General features: G+C 39.3%; 2 protein-coding genes across 2 annotated transcripts; one reads left to right on the top strand and one right to left on the bottom strand.

Annotated features, from left to right (window-relative positions):
* Positions 1-6,192: 6,192 nt before the first annotated feature.
* On the bottom strand, positions 6,193-8,385 carry LOC137944358 (probable BOI-related E3 ubiquitin-protein ligase 3). The gene is made up of 3 exons (XM_068790019.1): positions 8,165-8,385; positions 7,089-8,039; positions 6,193-6,874 (listed from the first exon to the last, which is right to left on the bottom strand). The coding sequence occupies exons 2-3, from the start codon at positions 7,329-7,331 to the stop codon at positions 6,362-6,364; spliced, it is 756 nt and encodes a 251-aa protein (XP_068646120.1). The 5' UTR covers positions 7,332-8,039; positions 8,165-8,385; the 3' UTR covers positions 6,193-6,361.
* Positions 8,386-10,352: 1,967 nt separating this feature from the next.
* Positions 10,353-11,528, top strand: LOC137944311 (heavy metal-associated isoprenylated plant protein 26-like). The gene is made up of 3 exons (XM_068789959.1): positions 10,353-10,471; positions 10,592-10,667; positions 10,936-11,528. The coding sequence occupies exons 1-3, from the start codon at positions 10,391-10,393 to the stop codon at positions 11,244-11,246; spliced, it is 468 nt and encodes a 155-aa protein (XP_068646060.1). The 5' UTR covers positions 10,353-10,390; the 3' UTR covers positions 11,247-11,528.
* Positions 11,529-11,803: the final 275 nt, after the last annotated feature.

Below are 11,803 nucleotides of genomic sequence, written 5' to 3'. Positions count from 1 at the left end.
GTAATATGAGATCAAAGAAGAAAAATCTTAAGGAATGAAAGATTCTCAAGTTGACTAGAGTGAAAAGAAAAAGGAAACTTAACAAAGATTAGCAACTCAAAAAGTGAAGCAAAAAAATGGCTTAAATTTTGATTTTCATGTGCAACAAGCTACCAAATTTTGATTTTTCTAATGTGGATATCTCTCTCTAAAAAGATCGAATTAAGAAACGATTTATTGGGATAGAAAGTAGTCTCATAGAGCTTTATGTATGGAGTTTCATTTTGAGATAGAATTCTCCATATTAATTCTCATTCATGTTGGTACAAAGCATCCAAAAAGTTGTGACTTTCTGCTCTTACTTGAAATTTTTCTATCGTTTGACCTTCGTTGCTTTATATATCAATTTCTCTTTGTAAAAAAATATTTTTTTATAGAAACTAAAATCAGAGATTTTTTAGACAATATATAATTTTCTATAAAAGAATTATGGCAAGAGAGTGTGAAATCCAATGACAAACATGAATCGGGAAAGAAGAAGATTAAAGGGAAAAAATGAAAAACTTTCCTTTTTTTATTTTTATTTTTCTTCTTCTCATTCTTTGTTTTCTTCTCCATTTCCCCCCGCTGATCTTATGTTGATTTTTAGGGCCTTTAGATAAACACAAGAGAAGGAGAGGAGAAGAGGAGAGAAAAGAGGAACTAGCTATTGGGAGAGAGAAGAGAGGGGGGGGGGGGGGGGGGGGGGGGTGTGGGGGTGGCGGAGGATAGAAAAGGAACAAATTCCCATAGGGGAATGAGGTTTAAGAGACTAGATGATCTTCCTTATACCCATTGGGCTAGATTATAGTGGTAGAGAGATGTTTACAATGTCAATAATGTCCTAGGGCTACACCTCTTAAGAAATTAAAGACATAAAAAGACATTCATTGGCTTGTATAGTTACAAAGTCATGCCACCTCTTATTGAAGAGTTGTCCAATTTATCATAATATGACCCTACACATGTGGGTGCCTTTTAACACCCTCACACTGTATCTCACATTCTCCAAGAGGAAGAATTGTTTATTCTATAAGAAATAAACATTTGGCATCCCTTAACTATTGATCAAAGAGAACTTCACAAGTTACAACTAGGAAGAAAACTTTAGAGAGGAAGAACAAAGTAAATTTAGAGGTTTGCTCGTCCGGCATTGGTCCCTCAACTCAAAATCTTTATTGAGGGAAACACCCCAATTTTATGATTATAGTTGTTGAAAAGGGCACATCGGATTCATTGGAGGAGAGGGTTCGGCTATTTCGGATGACCCAAGTTGCTCCACGACCAAGGGTGGTTGAATTGGTTGATCACCACCCAAAACGAAAAGGTCTACATGTGGGGTTGGATGAAAAGGACTCCTTTCCCGTTTACCTTGGTTTGGGGTCTAAGATGATGCCTCCCTGGTTCCCATAAGCCTCCTCAATCCAAGAGTCGTAGGTAGATATGGAAAGTAGGGGAACGTGCCTTAACTGACACAGATGTTGCATATGGTCTTGATACCAAAAAAGGTGTTGATAGAGTAAAAGCAAACATGTTGAGCCAGGAAGTCAATATAGTGAGAGAAGAGGTATTTTTACTTTCTCTTCTCTAAGCGTTGGAAAGATATATTATTGCTCTCGAGCCGCTTCGGGATAAACTTCATCCTCATTAGCAAAGTGATAAACAGATTGCCAACCAGGTCTTTATATGTCTTTGGTCGAGTTGGTCTTTGTTCATTGAACCTTCCTCCCCTTCTAGATGACTGTTTTATTGAAAGTGGAATGGCTCGTGCATTGTGATTCAAGTTCAAGACAAAGGTGCAAGTTTAAAATGAAAGCTGTTCTAGGGTAGGGTTTGTCGGTCTTGCTTTCTCGTATGACGAAGTGAAGTGACTTGCCTAAATGAATCTCTGCTTCCATCTTTGATCATCTCCTTTGATTTTCCTCTATGCGTTTGAAATTGTGTGATCAAGTCAAAATGTGCGCATTAGGATTTGGTCGGTGTTAAGCGCAATTCATGTATCGAGATTCTAGTTGCATATGATGTTGTGCCATTGCACCAAACAAGAATTTTCAATGTTGAACCTAGTTGGTTCAACCATCACATTGAGGAAGGGTCCCACTTTGGTCTTGATTTGGCATGGACAGTATATTTATCTCTATCTAGGGTGATACATCCCTGGTTTTTCGTGTTCCCAAAAAAGGGGCAGTAACATGTTTCTAAGTTCTTGGATGGATTAGGACCACATTTTAATACAACCTGGGCACAACTACATGTTTTACACAATGTCCCATCACAATGCACGGCCTTTAACAAAGTAATGCATGTTGACACCACCATTTCATCTAGGGGGAGTAAAGAGGCGAAAGATGCTAATGAATTTGCTCTTAACATTGAGTTATTTTACATTAGAGGTCATGGTGGAAATATTAGAGGCAGTGGCAGAGTTGGTTCTAGTAGAGGGAAAGGCCGAGGTGATGGTTAAAATGAAAGGAATCACTCATGTCACACAAATCACCTCCCATATGCATATTGAGGATCAACCCGACAAGGAATGGATCATATGGGTTACCTTTTGAACCAATAAAACAAGTCGATTCAGTCAGACTTTTGTCCTCTTTTAAGTCAATTAAACTCAACAGTTGGACAAGGGATGGGGTCAGGTTGAACCTAGCTTAGTGAACAAATACAACATGGGTCTAACACTACTACATTGAACCAATGAATGCATCTTTGTTATAAACTCTTTATTTGTGAGAAATTGATTAAGTGTGTAATTTAACTCACAAACATGCATTCTTTAATTTTTCTAAGTTAAATGTATTAACATGTCATTTCCATCTTTACATTAATAGATCATGGAGTGCCAAAGTATATTTCTAAACAACTTATGTAAAAACAGTAACAAAACTAATAATTAGTGTGCTATAGATTTTTTACGCATATATTTTGTACAAGTTTTAATACTTTGTAAGTTCAAAAATTCTTCAATTAAAGAATAATCCTTGCTAAAATTAAGGGTTTGCATGTTGTTATATTACTCTACAAGACATTTTTTTGTAATGCTTCAACCATGTGGGGTTGATTAATTCAAATTACTTTAGAACTTTATGTTCCACTTGGAGTCGTAACTTACAAAATAAATTTGTAGGAAGTTGCAAAAGTAAATGAACTATTAAATTCAATAGTGTCATCGTTATGGTGGAAAGAGGTAACGACTAAGACAAAGAAGATACATTAATTGCTCAACTTGAAGGTGGTGCATCTAAACCCTATAAATACATCTGATAGAAAAGTTTTAAGATAACTCTGAAGAGGGCAAAGAAGAAAAAGGACATCAAGAAGAAAAAAAGATGGTGAAGGGATATCAACTTATAATGGTCCTTGTCATGGCAATTGCTTCTTTATCGCTGCCAAGTGAAGCGAGACTTCGATATGAAGAACCTCCATTGCCAGTCTACAACTTTACAGAGTTTAAGAAGTGTGATAAAATCTTTAAAGCAGTTGCTGGAGAAGCATTTTTGGAGTGTGCTACGGCGATCATAACACAACTAGTAACAGACACGTTCTCCTTTTCACCAACTTGCTGCAAAGCAGAAAATGCTATAAGCAGCTTGCCATGTTGGAAGGACAGTGTAGAATACTTCTCATCTATTATTCCTCCATGGTACTCGTTTCTACTTAAGGACTATTGTGGATCAGGAAAGGCCCCTACTCCTATTCCTGTAGAGCCATATGCTGAAGCACCTAGTCCATTATAAATGTCTTTTTGAGTCCCTTTAAATTTACGACTATCTTTGTATCTGAACTTTGTTTTACTATTTCAGAAATACAAGAAAAAGATTGAAATGCTATTGCTAATAAACACATGCAATGACAATATGTACTCACTGCTACAATTTTTGGACTTACGATCGGAAATGAAGGATGTAAAGAACATGTTTTTAAAGTTGGTAACATCTTAAGATTAATATTTGGGATGCATTGTATCCTTACTTGGAGGTGATTTAACGATTATGACATGGACCATTATTACAACAAGTATTACCTAATATTGGAAAATTTCACAATTCCTTGCTAGCAATGATGTAAAAAAATGAAGAACGGATAAGTGGCAAGAAGAAATATATAACTCTAATGTTATCTTAAACTAAATTCAATCAATGGTAATATCATAATTTTAGAATATAAACTTGATAATTAGATGGAAGTATTGAACTTTATGTTTGACAATAAACTATTACTCAATGTAGTTTAACATAGCATATTTTTGAATTCCATATCAGTTCCTCAAAAATTGCTCACGGCTAATCCTTTTTAGTTTTATTATTGTTTAAAATATCTACTTTATATATTTTTTATCAAAGACAAATTCCCATCTCGGGTACTTGTCAACTATGTACAATGTTTTCTTTGGCATGTTCATTACGTATAAAAACTCTGCAAGCAATAATTGCAACTCACCTTATATTTGCCAAAGAGTGGCATAACTTAAAATGTTTAGGAAGGGGGATGAAACAATAACAAAGTAGAGAGGAACAATATGGGGCCAAATCTTAATAAGGGAGAAAAAGTAAAAATCTTCAAATTTTGAAAGGGGATTTTAAGCAAAGTAACTAGGACTAAGCTTTGTAGTAGGTTATGTTACATAAATATGCATATAATATTTTTTCAATACCCTTAATTTTACTCCCTAGTAACTAAAGAACACCACTTTCAGTTATGCAAGATACACATTGTCATGCATCACCTCTTAATGGTGGAAAATATATTGTTAATCTAGAAGGTATTTCGTCATACTCTCGCATGTGATGAACAAACAACAACTTTACAAGATGTCACTTTCCAAAACCAACTTTCAAAAATATTTATCACGCACAATATGTGAAATACTTCCCAATTATACTAAAGAGGGTATTTCAAGAAAATGGTTTGAATAGCATATAAAAAACATGGGTTGCAATACCTATACAAGTGCAAAATGTCTAAGTACACTAGAATGGTCAAATTCTGGAGGCAAACAACAGCAACAACCAACTTTAGAATCTTGAATTCACTTAATGAAAACATAAAGAATGAAAACGAAACATAGATCAGCCCCTCTTAACTTCTATGTGGCTCATGATCTATAATAAGTAAATTAGGCACATGCAAGAAGAAGGTAATAGGAACCAATGCACTCAAATTGAGTAATAATTTTTTATTTTGTTTTTATTCTATTTAATGAACTATAAAAAAAAAAAGATCAACACCACTTACTAGGATTGAAAACCTAGTCTTTGTGCATATATCAAGGTTTGTGTCATGGCCCAATCTATATTAACTTGAGTAAAATCGAGTTAGTTTATTTTTCACCCTTAATAGTAATGGATTTTGGGTTACTTTTAAAAGTGAATAGACTCTTAGTAATGCCCTTAAAATGGATTGTTATGTCTTTGAAATGATTCTAAGATTGCTCGAATTGAAGGGAGAAAGTATAGAGACAAGTATAAAGAAATATGTATTAGATAAAGCTTCCAATGAAGAATTTCACTGTAGCATTTCACGAGTTGAAGTAGTTGAAAACGGAGGAAGATTGGAGAGATTAAACCACTCCCATGATACCTCGCCATCAATCAAAAAGAAGAAGATGAATTCATAAATCCCAAAATAGAAAAATCATAACAGGATTCACGGCTCGTTTTACATCAAACGTGAAAAAGGAAATGAAATAAAGAATTCATGGAAGAAAAAAGTAGAAAGAAACAAAAAAAATCCCTTAATGGGAAAGATGCTGTCCTTCGCTGAGGCTCCCTGAAAGAAACGGGTCTTTCCTAATTCATCTCTCGTATTGAAAATGTCGATACAAGGAAAATAAGGAAAAAAACAGAAAGATGCTCTGAAAAAATCTGCAAAAAAAATGGCAGATGGGATTTTCCCACTTAATGAAAAATGGCGAGAAACTGTGATGACCATATTCTATAATCTGAAGGAGGCTCTGTGAAACTGAAATTCTGCAGATTTGAAACCGATTCAACGGAGTGGAAAGTAAAAAAAGAAAGACCCAGTTCTTATTTGCCTCTGGGTAGTGTTGGCTCGAACGAGGAAATGTGAGAGGTTGCTTGCAGATTTCCAGTACTAACGTATCCGATTTCGAGATGAGTTCTTTGCCGTTCTCAAGAACAGAGATTTCGGAAGCCATATTCATTGTAAAGCTAGAGATTCCAGTTTCACTAACTATACATCGAAAGCAAAAGCAACGTCGAGCACTTGATCACGAGCAGTACAAATTCGTCTGTAAATTCTGAATTCGCACCACAAAAGCTCATTGAACGAAGGCGAAAAGCCAATCCTTTCAAGACAACAAAATCGGGCAATTCTCCAATCAAATGAAAACCTCGATGCTCGCTTTCTTCGCGGATTTACAGATGGGACACAAATCCAGAAAAGCTTCGCACGATTTGCACGAGCAGAGGTGCCTGCAGGGAAGCAGAAGAACGCACGAAGGTCGAGAATTACACGCCTTGCACGCCATCTTCTCGTCGATATCTTCTCTTCCCTTCCTCTGAGATGAACCCAATGCCGGCCAGGAGGAGTCGCAACACGACTCGGCATCATCAGCGGATGAAGAGCTGCAGGCGCTCTCTCTCGCTTGTTCCAGCGTGTTGTTCAGAGCTAGAACCATCGCCTCGTTTTCTCTGGCGATTCTTTGCCACGTCTCGTTCTCAATCTGAGCTTTTGTTAAGTATTCTTCCAGTTCTACGGTCCTTTGTCTGATTCTTAAGATGTCTTCTTCTTTCTGTTGGAGCAAGGCCGTTGCTTTGGATTCAAGTCTTCTTATAAGAGACAGAAGTTGTTCTTTACGCTTTTGTTGCAGGGATGTTATTAATTTCTCATTCTGTAAAACACAAGAATTAACCGAAAAATCACTAAACAGAAGAACGAAAAAACGACCAGAAGAAGAAAATTTTGAGTTCCTACTAGCATTAATCATGTACGATTCTTGAAATGAAAACGACCCAGATAGAATTCACAAGTTTAAACGAAGAAAGAAACCATTGAGCAACCCATTAACGGATTTCTCCGAGGCTTAAACACTTTATCTATCTTACCTGCAAGGCGATGAACCGACCAATCTCAACCTTCTGCCTCTCGAGTTGCGAAGCCAAAGAATGAGAAAGCGTCATAGGCGGAGGACAAATATTACAGTAGAAAGAAGCACCTGCAGCAACAGATGACATCTGATTGGCGAAACCTAAGTTGGGATTTGATCTCTGCAGAGGCTGTTCAATCATCGGCTCGAAAAACTCACAAACTCCTCCAATCTCCATCCAGTCCTGCGCCTGGATAGCCATGACAATCCCTCCCCGCTCCTTCTGATCCCCCCACTCACCACTTTAGAATCCCTAGAAATCTCTCTCTCTCTCTCTCTTTTCGTACCGCCACCACCACCACCACCACCCAGATCGTCAAAATCAAAGCGGGATAAAAATAAAAAGGCAGCGAAAGAGACGAAACGGACTGTAAGTTAGATCAGAAGCGCTGCATGAGCTCTTAATATGCCGTTATCTTTGTATACACGTATCCACTGCCATATACGCTCCACGTTCGAAACGGCCAGCTCTTTAAAACCAGGGAATGCGCATACACCTTCCGAGACGTGTGTTTCCTTGGCTGTTTGTCCAGCCCTGCGTCGCATTCATGGAAGGCAGTAATGGGAGTGGGCAGCGTACGCACACGCAGATTTTGTGACAAAACTATCGGTCAGAGATTTCAGAGCGTCCTGGAAATTCAATGGCGGACAGAGGGATAGAGGCTGGGTGAGTCACTGACTCAGAGTATGTGCGATAGACAGCGAATAGATTGATCGTAATTGCATCTCTCTTATATAGCTTAGTTTACAGGAGCGAGATGGATGATTCAGTTTTTCTCCATTGGGAAGAGCTTTCATTCAATTTTTCTTCTCTTTCTGTGATCCACAACTGCAAAATACCCGGAGAGAAAGCCGGCAGGAGAAGTGTAAAGCTAGGAATATATAACTATTGCCCCGCGCGCGACTCCGGCTGAGTGAAAAAAACGAGAAACGATTAAGAAAAAGACTTGTTCTACTTGTTACAGTTCACTGTTCGTCGGTGACTCGGTTCGTGTAATCAAAATCAAAAAGGTGAAGAGGAGGAGATTTTGTTACCCTGTAAGGCGTGTTTATAGATAGAAACATAACTGAATCGTTCGAAATTGGGATGAAGGTCCAACCCAAGCAGCACAGAAGCCTTGAATGTTTCAATGACGGAACCAAACGGTGATAACTGAATCCTGTCTCGGATGGCTCTCTTTCAATTCAATTGTCTTCCCCCCACCCCTTACGAAAGTTTCTTTCAGAATTGGATTCCGGGGGAGAAATACCAGGAGGTAGACCACGTGTCCTGATGGGTTTCTTTACCCATCTTCACCCTTCAATGATGAAACGACACGGACAGGTGACTCGATGCCTCGCTGCTTCTCTGGGCAAGTTCAAAGTCTCTAAGAGGAAGAAGAGGGGAGATGAAGCTGGTATCGTTTTTAATTTTCTGGGCTGGTTTTTTATCCGCGCTTCCATGAATTGCACTTCCCAAGATCTGAATAGTACGGATTTAAAAGGGAGGTCTTCGAACGGCTGGTTGGGTACGCCTCGAGAAAGATGGAGAGAGAGAAAGAGTTTCAGAAAAAGGGTGATGGCCACCCATGTGCCACCCACCTACCAGAATGCAAGAGGCTAAGCTTGCTTGGGGGGCCGAAGGAGAAACCAGTGGTGGGTCATGTGATTCTAAGCTTTGAAGACACCAACAGAAAGACCTCACTAGGATTTATTTTTTTAAACAATTATTTCCCCTCTTCCTCTTGTCTGATCCTACTTCCTAGAGAAAATTACCTTCCACGATCCCTTTCAATCTCTTTCCCTGTTGATATAAATCCAAAACCCTCGTGATTGATGTCTGAGTTGTTGAGAGTGAGCAGGCAGCAGGCCTCAAAACCTTTTTATTTTATTTTTAAATGTTTCTCCCCCCTCCCTTTCCAGCTCCCAGAAAACGAAACCTAGTTTACTTTTCCTCTCTCTGGATTGACTCTGTGCTTCTGATTTCGTCCCCTCTTTCATATCTTCCTTTGCCATGGACTTCAACCCAGTAAGCGATAATAACTACTCTGTATTCTGGACAGTGACAACTCTTTGGTTTCTTTTCAAGAATCCACCCATCGGAACGTAGAAGCTTCCTCTGGACCCCAGGTAGCTTGCATTTAATCTCATAATACAGATTTTGTCCCCTGATAGATTCATCAAAATAAAGACAGAAATAAGCTCAATCAGAATAACAAGGTATCGTTGCACAAACCAGAAGACAGAAGGCTGTGTTACCGTTCTGAATTCTGGTAATACCCAAAAGATCAATCCTTCTTTTCTTCATTATTAGATTGAAAACTGGAAAAGGGCTACTTGTCCATGGATTAGCACAGTAAAGACAAAGAGGAGTACTACTTTTCCCTTACAGAGAAGACAATTGAAAGTAGTTTTTTGTTGCTTGGACGATACGGGTCTTGGCTTGATGCGTCAATTGTTTCTACTTTCTTCAGAAAATTAAAAAAGTCTGAATGGATACGAGCAGCAGAGCCTACCATGTGAAAACCTTCTTTTATACGGTGGTTTATGAAATCCACGTGAAGTGTCCTGTACTGCTCCCATGGTTTCCTCCGCTTAACACAGACACATTACATTAAACCTTTGCGAACTTGCCTCCCTCTTTCCTTCATCAATGAAACTGACGAAAACCCTATCGAATCTCTGTCACTGTGACCCTTTGCTGATCTTTAATTTTCCTTCTTTATGGATTTTTTTATAATTATCTAATTATATCAGTCTTTTATGTGTTTTATTGTATATCATATTACGGGCCCACTCAACGTGATGAACGTGTAGTGGGCCCTCCCCTTGAAGGTGACGAGATTAACGTCCAAGCTGTCGTGGAGTTCCATTATTAATCTTTTATGTCACATGTCACGACTAATGGCTTTGGGCGGTTTGAGAGTGAAGTGTCGTGGGCCGTGGCGTTGTTGGGATGTGGTGCACCCATCTTCTTTGACCTACGGGTCTAATCTGTTGGAATATCACCTCAGCCGACCAAACGCTCTCTGCGCTTAAATCTGACACGTGTACGACACGTGTCGATCCTGGGGACCTCATGTGCTATGTAGGAAACGCCTACACACTTCGAACACTGCGCTCTGTTCCCGCCCTTTCCCTTATCTTCCACTCGCCTCTCTATAAATACAGAAGATGAAGCAGAAACGAGAAGACTTGGAGTCGTTTGTTTAAAGCAGCGATTGCGTGAGGACAGTTGGACAATTGAGATATTTTTTGCTGAAAGAGTTTGTCATTCTCGACATGGGTGCTCTTGACTACATCACCAACCTCTGGGATTTCTCCCACAGTAAGAAGAAGTTCAAGAAGAAGAAGCAGTTGCAGGTTGGTCGTCTTTTCTTACTTTTTCTGTTTTTTGTTGGGCTCGGTCGTCTTGGAATCTGTTCTTTTATTTTCTCAGTTCTGATCTATTTCTGGGTGGTTTTCTCTGGTGGGTGGGATTAGACTGTGGAGATTAAGGTGAGAATCGACTGCGAAGGCTGCGAGAGGAAAGTGAAGAAATCTGTGGAAGGAATGAAAGGTAAGTCCTTGCTGCTTGCTTGCTTTAAACTCAATTATTTTAATCTCTTTCTCCTATCTGTCCGGCATTCACTGCGTAATATACGAACCATTTTGTGTATTCAGTTACTCGAAACTTTTTGATTGACACTTGCCAGCCTTAAAAGTAGAGTAGGAAGCTGCCTTTTCGGCAAAAAATTACTGGAATATACATTACTTATGGTGCATCTCCTTTAATGGAGATGAAATCCGAGTCTTTAGTATCTGACGAATCTCTGGGATGGGCATAGGGGTGACGAGCGTCGAGGTAGACCCGAAACAGCACAAGCTGACGGTAGTGGGTTACGTGGATCCGGACAAAGTTGTAAAGAGGGTGAGGATGCGAACGGGGAAGAAGGCGGAGCTGTGGCCTTACGTGCCCTACGACGTCGTCTTCCACCCTTACGCGCCGGGCGCGTATGATAAGAAAGCTCCACCTGGGTACGTCCGAAATGTCCTGGTCGATCCAGATTCCAAAACAGCCGCGATGGCTAGTCCCACTGAAGAACGCATCTCCACCGCCTTCAGCGACGATAATCCAAACTCCTGCTCTGTCATGTAGCTCCAAACTTCACCGTGGAAAATTCACGGAGATCATGTATATTATCCTAATCTTTTTGGGTGTCGGGTTTTAGATTCTGAAATTTCTTGAGTGAGCTTTTCGGATTGTCTCTCTCGAGAAATTTTTGTATTCTGTAGATTCTGGGGAGACTGAACTGCTATAGTACTGCTTGGAGTTCTCTGGAAGTTTTTTTTTTTTTTTTAAATCCGTATTACTTAAATGTAAAGTAAAGGGTGTATATGGATGAATTTTTATCTTAAGTGCAAATTTTTACTGCAAGTGGAAAAAGCCGAGCTTCGGAAAGACGAAAGGTTCTAAATTCAGATATTGTCGTTCTCTGGAAGCTGCGCACTTAACGTCAATGTCGATTCATTTGCTAGTGGAGATTTTTCTTATTGATTTCTATTTCAATATGGCGATGATCTATGTCGTTTTTTATAAGAAATCTTTAAGGTGATGAATCGAAAGCCTGAAACACTACGCGGGAGGTGAGAAACACTACGCGGGGCCGGCGCGGGGGGGGGGGGGGGGGGGGGAAACGGACTTAAATATTCAGA

The sequence above is a fragment of the Aristolochia californica genome, unplaced genomic scaffold, assembly GCF_029961685.1.
Source record: "Aristolochia californica isolate CCGP_79_NKW_82.1479 unplaced genomic scaffold, dmAriCali1.0.hap1 SCAF_11, whole genome shotgun sequence".
Lineage (NCBI taxonomy): Eukaryota > Viridiplantae > Streptophyta > Magnoliopsida > Piperales > Aristolochiaceae > Aristolochia > Aristolochia californica.
This window is presented reverse-complemented; position numbering and strand designations above follow the sequence as displayed.